The 24,798-nt window shown below is 38.3% G+C and overlaps 1 protein-coding gene across 4 annotated transcripts in view; it reads right to left on the reverse strand.

The window, feature by feature from the left end:
* Positions 1 to 24,798, reverse strand: part of LOC133081392 (teneurin-3) — a 319,076-nt gene that overhangs the window by 140,200 nt on the left and 154,078 nt on the right. For all 4 annotated transcript variants that reach the window (XM_061177486.1, XM_061177487.1, XM_061177485.1 and 1 more), the window contains one exon: positions 21,729 to 21,967. In XM_061177486.1, coding sequence (XP_061033469.1) covers positions 21,729 to 21,900 — 172 coding nt within the window. In that variant the 5' untranslated portion in view covers positions 21,901 to 21,967. The remainder of the gene's footprint in view (positions 1 to 21,728; positions 21,968 to 24,798) is intronic.

Genomic DNA, 24,798 nt, shown 5'->3' on the forward strand with positions numbered 1-24,798 from the left:
AACAATACCTGATATAAAATCATCCTATAGTAAGAAGCATACTAAACATAGAGGAACATAGCTATATTCACCCTGTACAATTTGTAGCAAACGTATATACTCATAACTCCCTGCTTAAATTAGTTTTCCAGCAATTCCCTTTAAAGACTGATTTTTTCAAGGATTAAGATATAGGTTATAGAATTCTCCAATATACAAATTGTCAACTTGTAAAGAGGTAACACTTATGTCATTTTGCATTAAATTATGTAGTGTTTGAGTGGCAAAATGTCAGAAGCTTTCTAAAAATTTATCACTTCACACAGTTTTCAAGGTTTCAGATAATTCAGCAATTTTTGAGTAAAATAATGGGTGCTAGGTCTGCATACAGTAAAAGTTTTGATGGGCATACTCTGGCATAGCAATGATAAATATTCCAAAAGGGTCAAAGTTTCTACACAAAATAACGTATCATCATTGTGAGCTTTTATGTAGCACAGAAAGTCTTCCTGAATGATAGATTTGCTCATATTATTGGTTTTAATAGACTGTGAAGAGGAGAGACAGTCCATGGGGTCAGGCACAGGCGTCAAATGTTAAAAAGTAATGTTATGTTTGTGTCTGGAGAGCTATTTTACTTTTTGTCAGATGGGCAACAGCTTTATTATGTATTTTTTATTACAGAAAATCTCAATAAAATGGGATTTTGGTTCTACTTAAGATGTTGTATAATGAGAACCATACCAAATAATATATCTTGTTAAACACTGTTTTGAAAAGAGACCAAACAGTTGTTTGGTCTTAGGATGTTATGTACTTTGAAAACGTTGGTGTTTGGTGTTGAGTGAAGCTCTTGACACTTGTTATGTGTAACTTAAGATTTTTACGTAAATACAGGGTGAGATTGACTCCAAAGTTAATGAGAGACAGAGACAGAGAGAGACAGGGACAGAGAGAGAGAGAGAGAGAGAGAGAGAGAGAAGGAAGCAGCAAACTCGAAGTCAGAGTGCTACAGAAATTCCTGAACACTGGTATCATAAAACCACATGAGCTCTCTTGGCAGACAAATAAAGGGAGAATTAGAGAAGTAAAATACATCTGTAAATAAAGAAGGATGCTCCCAATTCTTTACTGCCCGGGCTGGAAAGCAGATTTGAACCCATGAGAAGGCATTGCTGCCACTCTTCATGACGGTACAATGGATCCTTGGTTTGCGCGGGACCTGGTGGAGAGTGTGGGAAGAGGGCCAAGGAGAGGCGGGAGCTCTGTGCTCTGCTGAGCCCTGGACCCTTCTGGGCGGTGGCTTAGGTCAGGAGGTTCAGGCTGGCAGCCACACCAGGCATCCCCTCAGCCACAGACAGGGTCCTTTGTGTTAGACCACTGCGATGCAATGTTTTTAAAAAATAAAACATCCACTGAACACAACCTACGTGTCAAGTGTTGTGCTTCTGTCTCACCCAGTATCTCATTTAAGCTTCACAAAGACTCCGTTGAATACTTTTTTTTTTTCATTTTAAATCTGCAAAAACTGAGACTTTTTGAGAGTTTAAGGTTCCAAGCAAGTAAGCAGTGGACCGTGACCTGAAACCCCGACCTTCTGGTAATAAAGGGAATACACACCACGATACACCTCTCTATCCTACCAGAGGGCAGGGGAGTGTGAAAACCCACACAGGAGGGAGACGAATGTAACTTCTGTGAGGGTCAAAGGCTAGAGATATGCTTCTCTACCACATCTAGGGAACCGAAGGCAGAGAGAGACAGTATTTGGAGTTGAGGGCGGGAAAGATATTAATCAGTAACACTTGTGTATTCCAGGCACCATCCTTCTATACAAATACTTTTCCACATAGCATATTGTCTTAAAAGAAAACTTTTACAGTAATACGATGATGATGATTAAATTAATAACAGGCTGTTCTGGTTAACTCCAAGAGTCTTAAAAACAACAATTTAAAAATTACATAAGTAAGCTGTATAGGTGTGTATTTTAAAGTTACAGAAATCAGTACTCATGTAGATTTAAGCAGTTCCATGTGTTTTTCACATTTTCAAATACCTTGATATCTATCATCTTCTAATAATGTAGCATGTGACAGGATCATTATCCTTGATGTATGAGGACGAAACACAGGCAGCGAGGGGATCAGTGATGTACTCAGTGTCTTTTAAAAAGTTAGTGCATAAAGACGACTCAGGATACTAGATCTCCTGACCCTATTTCAGGATTCCTTTTTCTGCACTGTGCTGTTTTCCTACTTACCTGAATCAAAACTGAGCATTCACATCAAAGAAATTTTTAAAAATTTAACACAAATTGCTAATTTATCTCTCTTTTGACAGTAGCAAACATGATCAAAAGTTGTCCACGTGATAAAGTTGGACTCTAAATACAAGATGTTTACCAACTATAAATGGTTGTATTTTTGCAAGATCATTTGTAAGTTGCTTGTTGGGAATTGGAATACATTTTCTCCATATTAAAAAATCTTATGAATGGTGGTTAACTCCCCAGTGTGTCTACAAAAGTCTGCCTGTATATCCAATAGAGATATGTATACAAAACTACAATGAGGTATCACCTCACACCAGTCAGAATGGCCATCATCAAAAAATCTACAAACAATAAATGCTGGAGAGGGTGTGGAGAAAAGGGAATCCTCTTGCACTGTTGGTGGGAATGTAAATTGATACAGCCACTATAAAGAACAGTATGGAAGTTCCTAAAAAAACTAAAAATAAAACTATCACATGACCCAGCAATCCCACTACTGGGCATATACCCAGACAAAAACATAACTCAGAAAGACACATGCACCCCAATGTTCATTGCAGCACTATTTACAATAGCCAGGACATGGAAGCAACCTAAATGTCCATCCACAGAGGAATGGATAAAGAAGATGTGGTACATATATACAATGGAATATTACTCAGCCATAAAAAAGAACAAAATTGGGTCATTTGTAGAGACGTGGACAGACCTAGAGACTGTCATACAGAGTGAAGTAAGTCAGAAAGAGAAAAACAAATATTGTATATTACTGCATATATGTGGAATCTAGAAAAATGGTATAGATGAACTTATTTGCAAAGCAGAAATAGAGACACAGACGTAGAGAACAAACATATGGATACCAAGGGGGGTGGGTGGGATGGATTGGGAGATTGGGATGATATATACACACTACTATGTATAAAATAGATAACTAATGAGAACCTACTGTACAGCACAGGGAACTCTACTCACTGCTCTGTGGTGACCTAAGTGGGAAGGAAATCCAAGCAAGAGGGGATATATGTATACGTATGGCTGATGCACTTTGCTGTACAGCAGAAACTAACACAACACTGTACAGCAACTATACTCCAATAAAATAAAAATTAAAAAAAAAGAACAAATAGGACAAATGGAAATCAAAGAGTATGATGAGAAATTTGAATCCAACAATATCAATAATTTTAATAAACTGTAATTCACATTCCAAGTTAAAAAAAAAAGAAATATGTATACACATGGCACCAAAAGCATGAACAAGAATGTTCACAGAAATATTTGTAATAGCCCCAAACTGGAAGCAACTCAGATGTCTTCCGGCAGTAAGATGGATAAACAAATTATAGTAATAATCATACAATGGAACTCCACACAGCAATGTAAATGAATGAACCGATCCCAGACGCAGCGATATGGAAGAATCTCACAAATACAAGATCGAGCAAGAGAACACATTCACAAGAACCATGAATACTGAGTCCACGTGTACGAACTTCAAACGCAGGTAAAAGCCCCCAGAGTGACTCTCTCTAGGGAGAAGGGGGGAGGTGATGACTGGGAGAGCCCATCGCGGCTTCTGGAGAGCTGGTAACATTCTATTTCTCTGTCTGGGAGGTAGTTCCACTGGTGTGTTCACTTATGTCCTGCATACTTTTCTAACTACATATTACACTTAAATTAAATATTTTATTTAGGGGCTTCCCTGGTGGCGCGGTGGTTGAGAGTCTGCCTGCCAATGCAGGGGACACGGGTTCGAGCCCTGGTCTGGGAAGACCCCACGTGCCGCGGAGCAACTAGGCCCGTGAGCCACAACTACTGAGTCTGCGCGTCTGGAGCCTGTGCTCCGCAACAAGGGAGGCCGCGATAGTGAGAGGCCCGCGCACCGCGATGAAGAGTGGCCCCCGCTTGCTGCAACTAGAGAAAGCCCTCGCACAGAAACGAAGACCCAACACAGCCATAAATAAATAAATAAAATTTAAAAAAAAATGTTTTATTTAAAGTAGGCCATCTGATACATAGCTTAGCCAAAGAATGTATGTTTTTACCTTCCCTAAACCCTCCCTGTAGGTGCTTTTCTCTACAAGGCGCCTAGGCATTCCTTCCTATGAGGTTGCAGGTGAGGCAGGTATGACAGCCTGTTACAGCCCGTCCCTCACCCCTGATAACTAGAATAAACGCACACGCAGAGCAGAGACCCGCTACAAAAAGACGGTAGTGACTCCATCAGGTAAGAGAAAAGGAAGAGTGAGGAAAGGCTTCCATCAGTGCAAATCTCAGGTGTCAGAAGGAAAGCAATATGATTAAGCAAATTCACATACTGGGTTAATGACTATCAGCCCACGGCCCTCCCAGATTGATTGGTAGTTTAAAAACATTATAACTTGGCTGGGTGAGGATGTGAAGAAATTAGAACCCCTGTGCACTGCTGGTGAGATTGTAAAATGGTGCAACTACTATGGAAAACAGTTTAGTAGTTCCTCAAAAAATTAAAACTAGAAGTACCATATGATCCAGAATCCCATTTCTGGGTGTATACTCAAAAGAGCTGAAAGTAGGAGTGTCAAAGGGATATTTGCACATCCCTGTTCACAGCAGCACTATTCACAACAGTCAAGAGGTAGAAGTGACCCACATGTCCAGTGATGGAAAGATGGATAAAGAAAATGTCGTGCATATACATAAATATACAATGAAATATTATTCAGTCTTAAAAAGGAAGGAAATCTTGCCACATGCCATAACATGGATGATCCTTGAGGACATTATGTTAAATGAAATAAGCCAGTCACAAAAAGACAAATACTGTTTGATTCCATTTACATGGGGCATCTAAAATAGTCAGACTCAAAGGGGCAGACAGTAGAATGGCAGTTACTAGGGGCTGCAGATCGGGGGAAATAGGGAGTTATTGTTTAATGAGTTTCAGTTTTGCAAGACGAAAAAAGTTCTGGAGATCTGTTGCACAACAGTGTGAAGATATCACAGACCCCATGAGCTCACCAGATTTGCTGGTCTACCATTTAGATCATGCCCTTAATTTTCTTGCTTCCATGCCTTTGTTCCTCATAATTCCTGGTTTCTGGGGTGCCTCCCTCAAACTCTGCCCGATGAAATCTCACCAACACCTTAATGTCTAGTTCAAATGACACTTCTTTATGAAGTCTTCCTGGAATTAATATCTATTCTATACTGCCATAAAACTTTATATTATTGTACCTTAAACATGCCACCTTATATGTGAATAAATTTTTTACTTTCTGCTGTGTGAGGAATGGGGGGTTGTAGGGGAAGCAGAAATGGACCGTCACAGCTAGGGGGTTAACATAGGTACTTTGATGGGAAAAAGATGAGTTTGGGGAGGAAAGGAATAAAAGTACAGGCTGTTAGCTGTGGAAAAATGGGAGAAGACAGTTATGGGGAAAGTTTAATATGTAACTCAGCTTTTTCAATATTTTGCTTAGAGTTGCTCTTAGAGGGCTGGATCTCTGTAGCTTGGTTCCTGAGAAATAGGGGTGACAACAGAGAATCTGAGATTGGTGACAGTCAGAAGCAGTCTTAGAAGGCACCTAGTGCAATTCCTCCCTTTTCTCAGGGCAGGAGAACATGGGTTTCCATGACGATTCCCAGTCAGAACCCTTTTAAATCAGCTGTAGTATCTGACATTTGTCATCTACAAAATTCGTGAGCATACTTTTATACTATCACCCATCTTCTTAGTTTTTTTTTTCCCTGGTATTCTTAGATTGTAACCAATTTCAAGATGTTTAAAATATTTCTTAAGTCATTCAAAAACATTTGTTCTGTAACCTTAGTTTTTGTTTTCTTTCTATAAATGTTACGAAAAAAACCTCACTAACTGGAATAATTTTGAGACAATATGATGGTGAAGATCTACCAGTGAAATTTTATGAAGAAATTTTCTTTCAGGCTCAAAGACCATTCAAGTGAGAGAAATTTCCATTCCTTTTATTTTTCAAGGCTGCTGGAGGTGAGAGGAATCCATGGTATTTCAGCTATTTCACCTCCTCGCCATAGAAAAAAGGGCATGCCATTGTTTTTAACCGATATACGTTGGTTTGATACTTAAAAGCCAGCATGTGGAAGACTTGAAACCAAAATGAATAATTAAAGAAAATTATATACCACCAAGGAGCAAATTCAGTGCCATTTTTAGCTCCTTGTTGAGAGAAAAGGTGCCAGAGTTTGATCTTGTCTCTGGGGACCATGCCACTGAAGCTGTTATCACAGCTACTATTATTTCTACTGGCATGCCTGTGTTCCCAGATACTGCCAAATATGAATGGGAAGAAGGGGTGGTGACAGCTGGTGACATGGTCCAGCAATCTGCCAGAACCTTGGAGCAAATTACAGGGGATGTTGTGAAGCGAACACAGAAGCAAGCACCCTTGCCATCAGAAACCTGAACCCAGCTTATGCCACCAGAACCCTGAAGGGTACACTCTGAGGTTTTGGCAACTTAAAATCTTGTTCTTAGCATGCCTGCCATGATTGGCTAAATGCTATTTACTATTACAAGATCAAGCAAACATTCTCATAAAGACAAAAAATATGAGCTAACATGACAACCAGATTCTGGTAAGAAAAACTAAGCTAAAAAATATCCTGAAGTGTTTGCAGCTCACTTGGGGTGAGCCTCCAAAACCTTTAAAGTTCATCTCAGCAAGCTAAGGTCTAGAGCTTTCCTGTCTTATAATCCACCTCACATCCACCATGGTACGTTTTTCCCCCCAAAGTCATCTTTCTGAGAAAGAATCATTAAGAACATGTTATCAGAAGTTGCAGGAAAAGAAAATCAGAATCTGATCTTTTTTATTTAAGAACACAGTTTTCAACATAGATTGTCTGTGGCATCTTGTGGAGCCTTTAGCTTATATTAAAAGAGACCTGGGTCCAAGTCTCAATTCTGGCTCTAACTAGTTGTGGAAACTTGGCAAGTCCCTGGGCCTCTCTGAGACTTATATATCTTATTTATATAAAAATCTGAAGAGCTTGCACTCGATCTTAAAGGTTTCTTCCAGATTTATATTGTATGATATGTCAATATAATACTTTAAAATATAAATATTTAGGCTAAATCATTGAGCATAGGAAAAAAAAACATCTGGCATCAATAAGATATCAATATATTAGAATACCAATGTCGTTGCTCCTTTGTTTTCACTTTAAAATGAAGTAAAATTGCATGGGCTCAAACTATCATTTTATGCATACGATTCCTTGGGTATCTTGGGCTTTGAAAGCAAAATTTCTTCACTTTATGTTTCAATTTCATGAATACATAAATATACATGATGCACATGTGCAATGATTCGATTTTACAGAAAAAATAAGAAGGATACTCTTAAATATAGGGCAATGATTTGATTTGATACATGCTTCCACAATGCAGCCAAGTTTTCAATGTAAAATGAAAGCATCTCATGTAAAGATTGCAGTCTGTAACTTGGACCCCTACTGGTCTAAATTGTCATTAGGAATACATAGTTTTCCATAAATTAGCTTTTGTTTTGGATTTCCTGCTGTGTTCATATACATGTTGACGGAATGTGTTAGGCAATATTTTGGCATTCGAACCCCTTATTATTTGTTATTAAATTTTAAGGCTAATATTATTTCAACAGTCTATACCTTGTTGACCCAAATATGGTTATTTTAAAGTCAATACTTCTTTTGAACGCTTTCATATTAATATGTGCTCAAATTATCATTAAAAAAATGAATTATTCCACCTATAGGATATTTTGATATTCAAAGGAACTAACACCTGACGTAGCAAGGTTCTCTGAGCATTATAAGATAACATACTGGAAATCATAGGCTTTATGAAATAACAGTTTTTTGGGGGAAAGGGGAAAGGGAAGTAAGGAATGACTGCTGATGTTTTATATTTCTATACTGTGTACTTTTCCTTTCTATCCTTTTTTGGCACGTGTCATTAATGGGAAAGTAGAATCACGGCTATCAAAATGTCTTGATGAGCCTAGACAGTGATTCAGCTCTGTAGGTGTGTTTCTGCCAGAATATTAGACTCCTGTTCTTTTAAAAATGATAATATTAAAAAACTCTACTTTTAAATTTCATTGCCTTTTTTCTTTCTTTACTATGTAGATTCAGTGTAATACGTTTAAAGATGCTGCATAGTAAATAGCAATTCCAGTTGCCCTGACAGCCAGTGCTGAAGCTGACAGAGGCTTATGAAAATCAAGCTGTTGTTTCTGTCACCAAGGGAATTAAGTCGGGATTTATAAAACAGATTGTTTTCCTAGTGTTTCATTAGTTTCCTCTTGTTTTCAGGTTCTGTTCTCTGAATGAAAGCAGCATTCCTTCTCCAAACGAATGGAAAGAATAAAGTGTTCACCATCATGATTAACTGCCCAAAGGGGCCAGTCATTATCAATAAGCTAGAGAATCTTTGAGGTAACAGCTGTCAACGTTAAAGAATATGGTAAGAGGACCTATTCCAAGAACATTCAAAATACAGAACGAAATCATTTACATGATTTATAGACTATTCCCTGCTTGCCAAAATACTGAGTTTGTTGTTATCATGAAATGTTTGTTAACAGAGGATTCATCAGTGACAGTTATTAGCAGCTTCACCATTGGGACCCCATGGATCTGCTCATTATTCAAAGGCGTGCTGTACTGACTCAATTTTCATCTGGATTCCTTTCTTCCAAAAAGGTTATTTAAGAGCTATATCCTACTTTTATGCTACAAATGTGTATGGATGGTAATGACCTACTTAAGCATACAATTTTTCCTTGACTTGTTTTGACTTTTTGGAGAAAGTGGAATAGACCTGAAAATTACAATTCTTTGAAATTTTAAGACACTTTCATCATCATTATTAAAAGATCCAACTATTAAGTATATGGAGACTCTTAGAGGAAGGTTGGTATATTAAACTATGGCAAAATCCAGAAAAACATTCCCTTCAAAACATCCCTTTCATAATAGCCCACTCTCCCCTGACAAGTCACATTTGAAAGAGAGAATATGAATTGTGAGTGTGTGTGTGTGCGCGCACGCGTGAGCACGCGTGCGTATGGTTGTCAGGTGACAACTTTCAACAAAATCAATGACCCTTCAGGAATCCAGGCACAAGCAGCTCAAGTAGTTCGTTGTTCAGCATTCATTCATCAACAAAGATTCAGTCAGTGTCTGCCCTACCAAGTTCTGTTGCCTGTGAAAGCAGAGTGACGCGGAGTTCACGTCACCACTTCTCGTACCGCACAGGTAGCGGTAAACTCAACACATCCCATCAGTCTGCCTGGACCATCTCATCTCATCAGGCAGGGCTGGAAAAGATCTTAGGAAGCCAGCGTCCCAGGTGCTCCCCATTCATCTGGGCTCACCTGGAGAACAGTTTTCCTCAGTTATGAACTTAACTATAATGAATGGATATTTATGAAGCATTTGTGGACATTTATTTCAAAGCAACATACAGAGGACGTCACCCCTGATCTCCTGGAGACCGCTCCCACTGCCCACTGGCTTCTGTATGTGGTGGTCTCAGGCTCCTTTCCTAAAAAATAAATGACCCACTTTCCCACTTTCAACATGCCTTGCTTCTCTATATGTGATTCTTTTCTGAGATCATAAGGCGTTTCTTTGAAGAAGTAAAACACATCTAACAATAGCTTTATGCTGAAAATAGAAAATACTGGTAAAATTTGTGATTTGAAATGACTGAAATAATATGGTTAGGTTTTATGTACAAATTCTATGTAACTCCCATAGGCTCACAAACTACATCATGAAGCTAGCTTGTTAAAACTACAAATGTCGGTAATGAAAAGATTAAGGATCCAGAATGAAATTAAAAGACCCAATGGTAAAGACCTACAGCATTTTCGGTCCACTCAGCAGTGGTCCCTATACATTTTTTTAATGTGCTTATCACCTTTATCATGTAATTGTGAACCTTCTATGGTATTGTTATTTTACAAATAAATATTTTTATATTTACATATTTAATTTAGTTTTCCTTGAGATTACTGACTTAAAATTTTAAATACCTTTATTTTAAAAGGAAATTTTTACAGTATTACCTTAAAGGAAAAATCAGTATCTCTTATACAAATAGAAGGCAACACTAAGAATAAACAGAGTAAACTATAAACTATGTTATTAAAATTACATAGAAATTATTGCCAGCAAAACCGTTCTTTATTTGTGAAAGAAGTGTTGACAGGTGTCATGACATGGGAACATCTACTGAGATCTTCCTCATGTGACATGATCTGATGTAACAGAATAAGAATTCAAAAGGGAATATATTTCCCAGTTTGTCATTCCATCTTATTTATTCTCCTGTCCACGCAGCACCTGTAAATTCTTAAGTCTTATGAGAAACAATGCCCTATGATATAGTGGAGCAAAGTTCTGGACTCAAAATAAAAAGACCTGGATCGTGGTCCCTGTTTAAACTCTGATTGGCTTTAACGCTAGACAGGTCACTGATCTCCGGGCCTAAGGCTTTTCTTTCTAAAAATTGTGGATAATAATATTTGGTTTACTAGGTTGTCACAAGGAATAATAATATCACTAAAATCAACTGAGCACTTACACTTTATAGGCGCAGTAATTATTATTTTTTCTTTTTTTTTAACCATTAAAAAATTGAAGTATAGTTAATTTACAATGTTGTGTTAGTTTCAGGTATACAGCAAATTGATTCAGTTATACATACATGTATATCTATTCTTTTTCAGATTCTTTTCCACTATAGGTTATTACAAGATATTGAAAATAGTTCCCTGTACTATACAGTAGGTTCTTTAATAATTATTTTATTAAATATTCCAAAGAGCTCTACTTTTACTAATCTTGTTTACACTGATGAGGAAACCCAGTTTTATGGAGGTTAAGTACCCTGCTCAAGATTACATAGCTAGTAAGTGACAGAGGTGGGATTACAAACTCAAATCTTCCTGCTTTGAGGCTCTGTACTTATAAACAGCATGCTAAAAATATATTGTAATGTGATATTCAAATTTGACATCATTTTTTCCCACATAAGATCACTGTGGTAAAGATTATGTCTTACTCTTCTCTGTGAATTCAGTGTTTAGGAGGGATATTCGATTCTTGCTAAGTTTAATGGAATTAAATTGACTGTGATACCGGAAATAATTGAAAGGCAATGCCTGGGAAAAACAAATAAAAATCTGCAAGATGCAAAAGCACTTGTAACATTTTTTTTTTCTCAGAGCAAAGGGCCTCATGTCCCAGCTTTGCATACAGTAATATTCTAGGGAGCCTTGGGTTTCCTTCTACGGCCCTGGAAAATGAAAGCAATAAAGGGGAGAAAGAGCTCACTAGCAGAGGAGACCGAAAGGATCAGCCTGTGGGTAAAGCTTTAGGGAGAAAAGACAAGTCCAGGAGAGAGCCCGCCAACGCCATGCCAGCCTCGCGGATGGAGAAAGCCACCAGGAGAGGAGCGTTAGGATGAGCTTCTTTGGAAACCTGGATAAGTCACCAGTGATGAAATCCAACAGTTCAGGAAGACTAGAAGTTCTTATCTTTAAAAACACTGAATATTTTCTCCCAAAACAAATTAGTACTATACAGAAGTGGCTCTAGCTAAAAAATATAATTGTTCTTTGATTCACTGTATGACAGCGGTCCCCAACCTTTCTGGCACCAGGGCTGGGTTTCATGGAAGACAATTTTTCCATGGATGGGGCGGGGGGGGGGGATGGTTCAGGAGGTAATGCGAGCGATGGGGAGGGATGGGCAGTGGCAGGTGAAGCTTTGCTCGCTTGCCCACCGCTCACCTCCTGCTGGGGGGCCCAGTTCCTAACAGGACACAGACTGGTACAAGTCCACGGCCCAGGGCTTGGGGACCCCTGCTGTATGATGTGTGCTTAAAATGTCCAATGGAAGGATCTCAAAGTAACGTTCTTTCCCCTTCTAGGCCCAACTCAATAATGGAAATTGGATGGGCCGACCTCTTTGGTTATCAAATGCAGAGAGACATGATCTCCATCTCCAAACAACTTTTGAAATATGGGAAACACATGGTTTAAGAATATCTTCAAAATAGGTTAATAGAGTACTCATGAATGTCTGGAAAAGAACCCAGATATATCATTTCTTTCAACAGTTTTAAAGCTATTTTCTGGGTACACTTTGTAAATAAAATCTTAAAGCATGAAAGTATGTTATCTAAACTTAAGGGAGAGAAACAAACAAAAACAGACTATAAATTCGTGCTGAAATTTTAAATCTAGTTACCCCAAATATCCAAAGTAACATTTCTTTCCACTTCTAGATGTTAACTACCAAAAGGGTTCTAGCCAGACTAACTCACAAAGAAAATCAATGAATATCGTAACTTCTTTTCCCTCAGACACATCTAGATTTTTTTATTATATCACAATGTATTGGTTTTAATATTCCTGAGAATTGATTTTTCGGGCCACATTTCAGTTTATGTGGTAACACTTAAAATTTGTCCTTACGTCAGCATTTTTCAAAACGCATAATCCTACGTATTATTCTGGTTTTAGCAGAAAACCTTTCTCTAATGCTCAAACTCAGTAAGTACTGCCCTAGTCGTCTACATTTATTTCTCTTTTTTAACTAGTCATCATGATTATAATTAGGCGCTCAGTGTTTGCATTCGCTAAGATATAACCTAAGACGGCAAGGACTGTGTTCTTCACTGCCGTATCCGTCACGGTGTCTCAATAAATAAATGTTGAATGAATGAATGATGGATGGATGGATGGATGAACGGTCACTTCCTTTTCTGGTGTTATATTATTAGGCCACTAAAGAAACTGTGGAATCTTACTTTTAAGGAAGAAGGACAAGGTGTGAGTAGTCTGTAGACATTCTAAAATGAAGTCGGAACAATAAACTAAAAAGGGTCTATACACATTTGCATTTTCTTTGATCTGTTTTATTTGAGGATGAGACCTTTGTTGGAATATAGATTCAATGGAACGTAGAGTTTTTATGGTGAATTCATTCCTAAGGTTCCTAGCAATCTATCAAGCTCTTTTCTTAACCTCATATATGCCAGTTACTTCTCCTTTCACTCCTCTGTGTGGAGATATTTCTCTCGGAGCTCAGTGCTCTCAGTACCGCTAATGGAAAAGCAAGTGACATACGCAACACCAATTAAATATTCACGCAACGTAGCCCTGAAATGGTGAATACTGCGTTATGCTTCCCGTTTGTCATGAGTCAGGAGATGTTGCTGCATTCTGCAAAAATGGTACCCTACAACAGAGAAAACAGCCCCATGTTTCACAGACAAGATATTTATGAATGGCACAACTGGAGTTCAGCTGGCTTTAAAGGTACTGCTTGTTGTTGCCGCCCTTGGACGTTTTTCAAGTCAGGGAGATTCTTATATCTGAATGGTAAACACAGTCTGTTTATAGTATTTCCCATATATTACTTACTTTAGCTGAACTCATATCAAGCTAAGAGTAAATGAATTATTTTTATGGAGGAGAGGAAGAGTGTACGGTCTACATTTGTGTAATTTCCTGGTTTGGGTAGTGATATCCTTTTTCTCTACAGTAATAAATATTAAGATCAGCTTCAACTAAACATTTTTAAGTTGTGCTAATAAATAGCAAGAAAAAATGTATAACGTCAAAAAACCCTGGGTGTACAATATATTGATTTTTCCCACTTTAGGTTCAATTCAGAAGTCACTGATACGATTATACAGAGCTGGCTGGAGAATGAACTGAATTTTAAGTGATCTCTCAATTTTTTCTAGCTTTCTATATGATATGCTAGACACAGAAAACTAATATTTTCTACAAATTAATAGAGTCCATATTGAAAGTCAGGACAGAGTGCAAACATGACAAGATGACCAACATTTCTGTGGGTGTTAGAACAGTGTACGTATATGAAAGCGCAATTTCATCTATACAAAGTGCTGTCCTTAATAAAGAAAAAACCACAACTGTCTAGACTGGTTTTGTAGTACATTTTTTCCTTTTTGAATTTACAGACTCAGAAGACTGCAGGAGTATTTTTTTATTATATTCCTCCTCTCCTAGAGGTAAACTGTTTTACTCTGAGCCGTCATTCACCATTGAATCAGGTTTTAAAATGTTCTTAATTTCATGTATCCAAGGATAAAATAAAATATTGATATATTGATTAAAAATTTTTAGTTTACAATCTTCAATTCTCTAAAATACAGATGATATATATTTTTTCTACACTGGGATGACACCACATTAGTATTAAAATGTTACCATTCCATCTCAGACAAAATGCATTTTCTAGAAGTAATGCAACTAGGAGTTAAGGGAAGAAGCTGTAGTGAAAAATGGTATGTAATTCACTGTTTGGCTGTGTTCTAGAACCTAATAAAGCAGCACTTTTATTATAAAGACATGTCCAAAAAGAAAAAAGAATGTCACGACACATTTTATTTTGCCATCTACATTTAAATGGTTGATTTTTCACGAAGCGTAAAGGGCTGGCTTATTTTTCCTCCTGACCCTGAGTTGCATATATACAGCTAGTACCATCATCAATTTCAAGGTACATGGAGAGGCAAAAATGTTCATAAAATCCAAATAGACACAGAAGTAGGACAGAAAACTGCTAAGGAATCATCACTGCCATGAACCTGGATTCGACAGGTTATGTTTTGCTTGATCTAGGGAATGCTCATGTTGTTAAATAGCCTTTTTAGCAGACATATGACAACATCTATTTTAGGAATCAGTTGGTAGCAGCTGTTCAAAGTAAATAAATGACTACATATGTATTTTTGCAAAGGAATATTGAAAATGTGAGTAGTTCTTTGGTTAGCAGCCTACGTCAGAAGTTCATGAGAAAAACTATGCTGAGTTATTTCTTGTCATTGGGAAATGAGTCCACAAACCACTCCGTTCCAAGTCCAGATTTTTATGGGGAAAAAAAAAACTACTGGAGTTTTGGAGGGCAATATGAAGTGTGTGTTTAGGGATATAGGGTTTTTTGTGGGTGATGGAAGTGCTCTAAAATTGACTGTGGTGATAGTTGCAAAGCTGTATGAATATATGAAACACCATTGAAGTGTATACTTCAAATGGATGAACTATATGGTATGCGAATTATATCTCAATAAGCTGTTATAAAAAAAAAAACTTGCCATAGGGATTATTGGTTGGAATAAACCTGGCCAAAAGGGTCCCAAATTGAGAAAATATGCTAGCATAATGTATTTTGGTACGATTTTTGTTTTCTCTAGTTTTCCTTAGATTTAAATTACATGGGCAAATACTTTTGGTACTACTCTCAGGGGAGATTCTGTGAATTTTCAGACTCTGCTAGCAGTATATGGTCATGTTAATGAGGTTAAATGTCCATAACGGTGTTATGTGAAGTTTGACTTGACTTTGTTGCAGTTTTAATTGGTGTTAACATAGTAATTCCAACATATTTTGACCTGTATTTAATAACGTTTCAATCATGTTTACACTTCATGATAAGATTTCTGGGCATATTTCAATGTGTAGGACATCAAGATTTCAGGGACTCTCCCACGCAGGAAAAAGAGCATTCTGTGAGTAAAGAACAATCATCAAGACACGTGCTCATTCTGTAACGGGAAGCAGAAGCAGAGGTAACCAGCAGACTATTTCTTTTCTACCCGTTCTTCGGTGAACAACTGTTGGCTACTGCCCATCTTTATACTTTTCTGATTTTAGAAAAAAAGAAGAAGAAGGAGTCAATTAGGGCCCAGAGAAAGTGGGACAGGTATTTTTTGGATAGGTCTGTATCACTGAACTCAACCTTTGTGTCTGGGAATCAGGAGACTTTTCATTGTCCAAAGGCACATCAACTTAAACATTAATGCAGCAGAGAATGATTTTAATTGGGAGCTCAGTGATCTAAAGAAAATCACACGTGACTCTGCTGATAAGAGGTCTGCCATATGTACGGGCCTGAACATTTGATTTTTAAGAATTGGTACATGATAAATCATGGCACATCTATTCTATTATGAGTCAGTTATAGTTTCTCAATTCCGCTCACTTCCCTATGCCCACATGGCTTCATGATCTCCCATTTAGACTAGTTTCATAAGAGGTTGTCCGTACTTGTACGGTCCAAATGGTAGCCATCAGTCACATGTAGCTGTGAGTTCAAATTAATTAATAATAATAAAATTTAAACTCCAGTTCCTTAGTTGCATCAGCCACATTTCAAGGGCTCCATAGCGACATGTTTCTAGTGGCTACTGAACTGGACTGTGTAGAAACATTTCCGTCATCAAGCATCACATTTGACAGTGCTGGTCACGGACCACGGCAGCATCACCTGAAAGCCTGTTTGAAATACAGACTCTCGGTTCTCACGCTGGATCTGCTGAATCAGAACACACATGTTTACAAGATCCCCAGATGATTCCTAGGCACATTCAAGTCTGAAAAGCACGAGTCTGGACTTTGTCTTCGAATTACATATTCAGGAATGCCACTAGAGCAATCTTTGAAAAACATAAATGTGATCCTTTTTCATTGCTATGCGTTCATTTCTTCCCTATTTTCAGTTCTTCAAAAACCCCATGGGAGGCAGTACACTGTCCTGGGGTGGTTGGTAGTTTCCAGCCCAGCTTCCATTGCTTACTGGCTGTGTGACTTCAGGTGAAGTGCCTCTCCAGGCGGTAGATTCCTATTTGTTAAACGGACATGATAACTCATGGGGTTGCTGGGGAAATGAAAGGAGGTAATCCATACACAGTGCTGGCATACCGTGAGCCTCCACGGGCACCACTGTGGATATTTCATGCTTCCTCCTTTCCATGCCTTGGATGACCTCTTCTCAAGGTGATCTCCCACCAATCATTCTGATGTCAAACCTAGTGAACTGAACTCCTCTGCCTCTTTCAAATATCACCTGCTAGATCAAGTCTTTCTCCAACATCTTCAGCCAGGAGTAGGTGTGTCCTTCTTTCCTTTTCTTTTCTTCATTTGCTCATTCGGATCAAGTTGCTATGAAAGCATGTCCTGTTAAAAGTGTGTTTGCATACATGTCTTTATCACTTGACTGAGAGCTTCTAGAATGAAGGGCTAATTTGAACCTCTAACACCTAGTGGAGTGCCCGGAAAAATGTTGACCTAAAAATGGTTACTGAAAAACCATAAAAGTACCAGAAGACTTAAAAAATAATACTTGGAGTAAATAAGAATTTTATAGGTATAACACGAACATTAGAAATTACAAAGGAAAGGGACTTCCCTGGTGGCGCGGTGGTTAAGATTCCGTGCTCCCAATGCAGGGGGCCTGGGTTCGACCCCTGGTCAGGGAACTAGATCCCACATGCCGCAGCTAAGAGTTTGCAGGCCGCAACCTAAGACCCAGTGCAACCAAATAAATAAATAAATAAACATTTAAAAAAAGAAATTACAAAGAAAAAAATCGATAACTTTGATTACTTAAAAAGTTCTATATGGTATATGGCAAGACAACCAAAAACAAAGTTCATAATAAATCGGAAGAATATATAACATATGACAAATGATTCATATTCTTAATGAACACGTGCAACTGCCCCCCAAAAAAGAACAAAAGCCACAATAGAAAAATGGGGGAAACTACGCTATTCCTACACATACATAAAAAAATACAAATGGTCAATAAGTATTTGAAAAGATATTCAGCACTACTAGTAATAAATGAAAACAACAATAAAATGTTTTAATTGAAGAGACTGCCAAGGATTACAAATATTGATATTAAGTGGCACTGGTAGTTGTGTAAACTGAGGGTAACTTGGCCATGGTTTGCCTACCCTTTGGCACAGAAAATTTCTTTCAAAGAATTTATTCCAATAAAAATTTGATCGACGGAACCCAGCTGCACATACAAACACACACACACGCACATAAGAAAATAGTCACTGCAATTTTTGGAAACCGGTTAATTAAAAATAGCTGCTAAATGATGTTTAATGAATGATAAATGAGAAAGTCTGGTACAAAATGAATTAAAAATATGGGACTCTAGATGTATATGTGCATCGAGAAATATCTGAAAGGGCAGACACCAAAAAGTTAGTGGTTACTTATGCAAAGATATAACATTTACCTATGGGAATTCATTTTAACTTTCTTTTTTGGCCTTTCTTTAGTCTCTGACATTTTTTACAGGGATAGGAAAAACAACCAAACAGCAAAGTCTGTCCCCCTCCCTTCCTCCCTTTCTGACTATCCTGAGATAATTTTATCTTAGAGAAGAGACTTGTTAACGCTATAGTATCTCATAACTTCTCATAACCTTACTGGAAGGTGAGAAAGAAAATTCTAGGCGAGAAATAATTTCTCAGGCCTTTTATTTTACTTATTTCTTAAGGCTTTGACTTTATATTGACAGTCAATATGAGGGAAGGGGACCTCTAAGGGAATGGAAACAAGAAAATTTAAGGATGGCTGCCCTTTTGCTGAAGGTTGTGAGGTCAATGTGATGATGACACTGGTCTCCCCATTGATCGTGGGGTTTATCAGGCTGATCTGGCTGGACAGATCTCCCCCTCTGCTTTACACACACACTCAATAGAAAAGGACAGGAGTTAGAGTCTGTCATACAGAGTGAAGTAAGTCAGAAAGAGAAAAAGAAATACAGTATGCTAACACATATATACGGAATCTAAGGAAAAAAAAGGTCATGAAGAACCTAGTGGCAAGATGGGAATAAAGACACAGACCTACTAGAGAATGGACTTGAGGATATGGGGAGGGGGAGGGGTGAGATGTGACAGGGTGAGAGAGTGTCATGGACATATATACACTACCAAATGTAGGATGGATAGCTAGTGGGAAGCAGCCGCATAGCACAGGGAGATCGGCTCGGTGCTTTGTGGCCGCCTGGAGGGGTGGGATAGGGAGGGTGGGAGGGAGGGAGATGCGGGAGGGAAGAGATATGGGAACATATGTATATGTATGACTGATTCACTTTGTTGTAAAGCAGAAGCTAGCACACCATTGTAAAGCAATTATACTTCAATAAAGATGTTTAAAAATAAAACAAACAAACAAACAAACAAACAAAAAACATACAAAAAAAAAAAAAAAAGAAAGAAAAGCACAGCCTTCCCGGGGACAGAAGTGTCCTATTTTTTTTTTTTCAAGGGTAAAGGCAGTATCTTCACTCTCAAAAAGATTTATCATGCTAACTGATGAAGAAATGAAATGCTTTACCTGATCTAAACAACAACAAAAAACCATTATGTTAGAGTGTTAGTTATTGAAGTACAGGAAGACCAGTGAAAATTCTAAGTATACTTGTGTTTAATTAAAGCAATAAAACGATGAGATAATTCTCTGATGATAAAAGTAATTTTTTGGCAGATAACACTTGGATTGTATCACCTTAATTTCTAGGACAGTAACTAAATCTTAACAGATGTTCAACAAATATCTGTTAAACTGGCAAGAGTACGTGAGTATATTAATTATATAATTTGTATGTTTCCATGTGGGGAAAGATAAAATCAAAGGGAGACATTTATGATCGTGGTACTGGTAGGCATAACGCAGGATGTTAACCACTAAACAGTAAAAACAGGAAATTTGAAAAAAAAGGAACATTTGAGTCTTTATTTAGGAGTCTGATATTCAATTATAATGACTGATGGATCCTTAACAAGAGTACAAGGCTCACAAATAATAGGGATCTGATCTCACGTTAAAATGCTATTTTTCTTCCTAGTCACGCAATGTCAATAAAATTAAATGGTATCAGAGTTGATATTCAAAATATTTAACAACTGGTAGGACGCAGGTACTTCAGATCAGAAAGTATGTCTGACCACACATCCACAGCACAGACACTGAATTCCGACCCTGCACAGTACTTATCTAGCCGTTTAGCATGTACTATAGTAAAAAAAAAAAAATCCCATACAAATACATATGCTTAATTTATTACATCCCATTTGTGACCGGTGCATTTCAGAAACCATTTAAAATTCTTCAGCAGCACGCTGCTGACAAGTACAAGTAATGTATACAGTTAACCAGAAGAGATGCTCTTAATGGCTGGATATTTTTTAGCTGAATACTAGAAATCTGTCTGTGAATACAGATTTTTGTTGTGACATTCCTCGTGTACCTCGAGTGTTATGGAAGAGCACAGCAATACATCATTAGTGTGTGACCTCGGCCAAGTGACAACCCCTTTGGTACCTGGTTTGACCACTTTTACAAGGAGGGAGTTAACTTAGATTGAAAAAAGACAGACAGGTTTCATCTCGCTTTCATCTCTGACGGACAGTGGCCGTACGAAGCCCTGTGACGACGATAACGAGGCTGTGCGCAGGTTCAGTGGGAAAGGGCGCCCGGATTCATTAGCGATGCCGGCCCCGGTCAAAGACTCGGAAGTCACAGGACTCCCCATGCCACCGAGTTGCCAGCCCTGACTCAATTATCTCTAAAGTTCCTTCCTTCATGCTCTAAAATTCTATTTTCCTCTTAAATGACGTGACTCAAAATGGTTATTTCACTTTCCAAAGGACATCATTTATAACTAAGGAGTATTGTAGTTAATGATAGAAACTGGTTCACCACAAAAGCGTCCTACTATTCTACAGACAGCCCTGTGATTCTCTTATTCAGCTATAGAATTTCACGGGGCATCACAAATCGCTTTGCAAACTTGAGGATGCATCACTGGCTGTTGTTCTTGCTGGCAAAACACACAGCCTGTGATTTATCTCAGTGGACACCATTTGCATTTTGATGCGGTGGGCCTTTCCCTACACTTAGAAGCAGATCAAGGTCGGATGTGGTCATTTCTGACACTTGAATAAGCAACTTTCCAATAGCGTGAGCGCTCACCTATGCTCTGAAACAGAGAAAAGGCATATTTACAACTTCTATGAGCAGCTCCCATCATTTGGGTGACAAAAAGCATGATCGATACCACGTCGGAAAAGCTGGCAAATCCACACAGAGGAGCGCGCATGTGATCAGCCACTGCTTTATGGATGCTCGGTTCTCTGGAGAGTGTTTCCTGAGTGCAAGAGGATGGCCCTGAGCGCTGGGTTTTACATTTAGACAGCTGAGTTGGCTGAAAGACAGTAACATCGCAAGGGGCAGAGAGCTTCCTATCGACTCTGCCCTGAAGGAGATTCCTGCATAGAGTTCATTCCTCCTACAAGCGCATCAATTATCTCCTGGACATGAAATGCCACAGAACTGCCCATATCTCACGAGGGACAAATCCAACACAAACACACACTCTACTGTGTGTCCAAGACAGACCTCGTGCCTCACGCAAAGGCAGCTTTTCCATTTATCTACGTATGACGGAAATTACTTAAAATACTCTGCGATTTATCATATATCAGTACCAGCCCCTCCCCCATGACATATAACCTCCGAATACACACCTTGACCAAATACATAAAATCAACTAAACAATCATGTAACATCCCGATTTACAGACGAAAAGAGTTCCAGAAACGTGTTCTTACCTATAAAATACGACAGAAGTATTGCCAGGAGCACGGAGACCCCTACAGCACACAGGGCGGTGCATTTCCAGCTACAGTACTTTGAAGACTTCTTGAATTTAAAAGCACTTCTTGATAGGGTGTTTCTAGGTAGCGGCCGAGTAGGTGGCGAGTACACAGAGCCAGAGGCCATCGTGTACCCTGGGGTTGCAGTACTGAACAGCGGGGTTGTCCCTGTTCCTGTTTTGAATAGGAAATGCCTGCGGGACAGGAAAAAAATCAGTATAAGATACACACAGATTAAAACGTGAGAGACAGGAAAAAAATCAGTATAAGATACACATGGATTAAAATGTGAGAGACAGAGACGGCGAGGCATGAGCTCTCCTCTCTTTCACTCTCTCTCTGGCTTTAAAATCATTTACTGCATATAATTCAAAAAATGAGAAATTAAGAAAATATTTTAACCAGAAAACCCAACTCAGAAAAATGACTCCGGGATGAAAGAGACTGGTTTGTAATGAATACAGGAGGATTTACGCACACAAATGATTACTGTCCTTTCAAGTAGGTGTCTTGAGAGACCGCAGAGTTGTACCATTTCCTGCACAAAAGCATTTTGGAAGTTCCCTTTATGAACTGCCTTCAGAACATCTTCCCATTTCACTTAAGAAAAGTAATTATATTACTTTATAGCTACGCGTGGATTTGCTCTATATGAGAATATGTACTCCTACAAACACAAGCACACCTGATCACGTGGTACAGACTGATTTCTTTTCTGGCCGTGTGGGCGAACATTCTTATCCTTCCCCCGCTTCCCCTCCCCAGTAACAGGTACTGTCAAGCCTGGCCACAGGCAGCGGGTCAGTTCTCAAGGGGGGCAAACTAATCTTATCTTCCGCTTATGTCAAACATAACCAGGAAAGTAAATCTGCTGGAGGGAGGGATAGAGAAAGAAAGGACTCACAGAACACTTTCTAAAACCAGCCTAAATAAATGAAGAGGTTAGTGAATCAGGTTTTTAGATCAACTACAGAAAGATTCCCTAACGACTTGAGCCAAACGACAGTGGGGTAAACTGCCTCTAAGAGTGGTCTGCTCTCTTACCTTGAAAATGTTTAAGCAGAAATTTGAACGCTCACACGACAGGAGTGCTGTATAGGGAATTCTTTAGGAAAGATGACTCGTTTTAAGATTCCTATTAACAATAAAAGTCCCCAAATTTAGAAAAAAGCACCATGTTTTTCATGGATTACATTTCATATTATGCTAGTATCTGATTGTGCATTTAGTTTGTGTCCCAATATTTACTATCATTTTCCCTAATACCACATCCAATTAAGTCAACAGACTCTGCTCTCTCTTTTCTATGCAGGAGGCTATAGGAAATAATCTGGAATATTCCACCATGGTACAATACAGTCTTTGTGCAAGATGATTTTAGATGGGACACAGCTGACTATTTTAAATTGTAATACAATGTACCTATTTTAATGGGTATTAGAAAATACATTGAGTATATCAAACAAGTTAAGGGGTTAAAAGGACAGAACTTGGAAGCTAGATTGCTGAGGTTCAAGTCCTGCTTTACTACTAGGTATGTGTCTTTGGGCAAGACAGCTAACCCCTCTCTGTGTTTTGGTTTCTTAATCTGGAAAATACGGATAGTAATAGTATCTTCCTGTCGGGGTTGTCATGAGGCTTATATGAGTTAATATTTACTGTAGTGTACTTGGAATACAGTAAGCACAATGTGTTTCAGAAATGAAAAAAATCAAAGTCATAATTCTACATATATTATTGCTTATGAAAGGCTAACCAGGTATTTAAGTTACAAAGAGTCCATTTCCAGAAAATTATTAATAATAGTGTAGCTGGTGTACAGATATGGTAAAAGTCATGAAAATTTGCCTGACAGGTATAGTGGAAAAAATTCTAAGTTAGAAATCAGAAGATTGAGGTTTAAGTTCCTGGTCTAACATTTCCTACTTTTATGATCCTATTTTCATCTGTAAAATGATTTACTTATCTCACAGGGTTGTAAACCAGTTAATGCATCTAAAAATGCTTTGTCAACCACAAAATTAGAACAGATGCAAATGATAAGTAACTACTTCTGTAAATTATACTAGCGACTGTATTGTGAATCCATTTTCCCCCATGGAACTACTTTATAAAGCAAATTTTAAAGTTTATAACCTGAATTAAATGGTATGTTGGAAGCAGTATTTTTAGCACCTACTACCATATTTATATTCAGCATAATTATTAAGAATGTGGGCTCTGGATCCGGACTGTCTGGGTTCAAATCCAGACTTCACCTATAATTATCTGCATGAAGTTTCTAAGTGGCTCAAATTTTCTGTGTCTTGGTTTTATCATCCATTAAATGGGAATAATAATAGTACCTACTACATAGGCATTTTATGAGGATTAAATGAAGTAACCTATGTGACGTGTTTACATCTGGCACCAGGTAAGTGCTGAATAAGCATTAGCTATTTTTCGTCCCAAATTCACTCACTGGAATCTATATTCCAAAAGACCCAAAAGTATCATTTGAAGACTTTAAATCCCAAATCAGAGTATAACACCAATGTCTCACAACCAATGTCTACAAGATGAATTCCCTGGTTTACAAATTTGGCATTGGCGACCCCGCACGTGGGAGGGCACGTATGCTGGAGAAGATGGACCGTGCGGTGCCAGGGAGGACCCCAATCATCCGGGTCAGGGGCAGGCAAGCTTTTTCTGTAAGGGACCTAACAGTCACTATTTTAAGCTTTTCTCGCCATACCATCGCAACTCTGCTTCTATAGTGACTGCAGCCACAGACGATACGTACTTGATTATGGCTGTATTCGAATAACATTTATTTATGGACATTGGAATTTTCATTTCATGTCATTTTCCCATGTCATAAAATATTCTTCTGTTTTTGATTTTTTTTCAATCACTTAAAGATGGAAAAATCATTCTTAGGTCATGATCACTACAAAAACAGGTGACAGGTTGGACCTGGCCTGAGAGTTGCAGCTGACCCCCTGATCAAGGTTCTCACTTTCTTTAGGATTATACATGAAGAGTG

This window comes from Eubalaena glacialis, chromosome 20 (assembly GCF_028564815.1).
Source record: "Eubalaena glacialis isolate mEubGla1 chromosome 20, mEubGla1.1.hap2.+ XY, whole genome shotgun sequence".
In the NCBI taxonomy this organism is placed as follows: Eukaryota; Metazoa; Chordata; class Mammalia; order Artiodactyla; family Balaenidae; genus Eubalaena; species Eubalaena glacialis.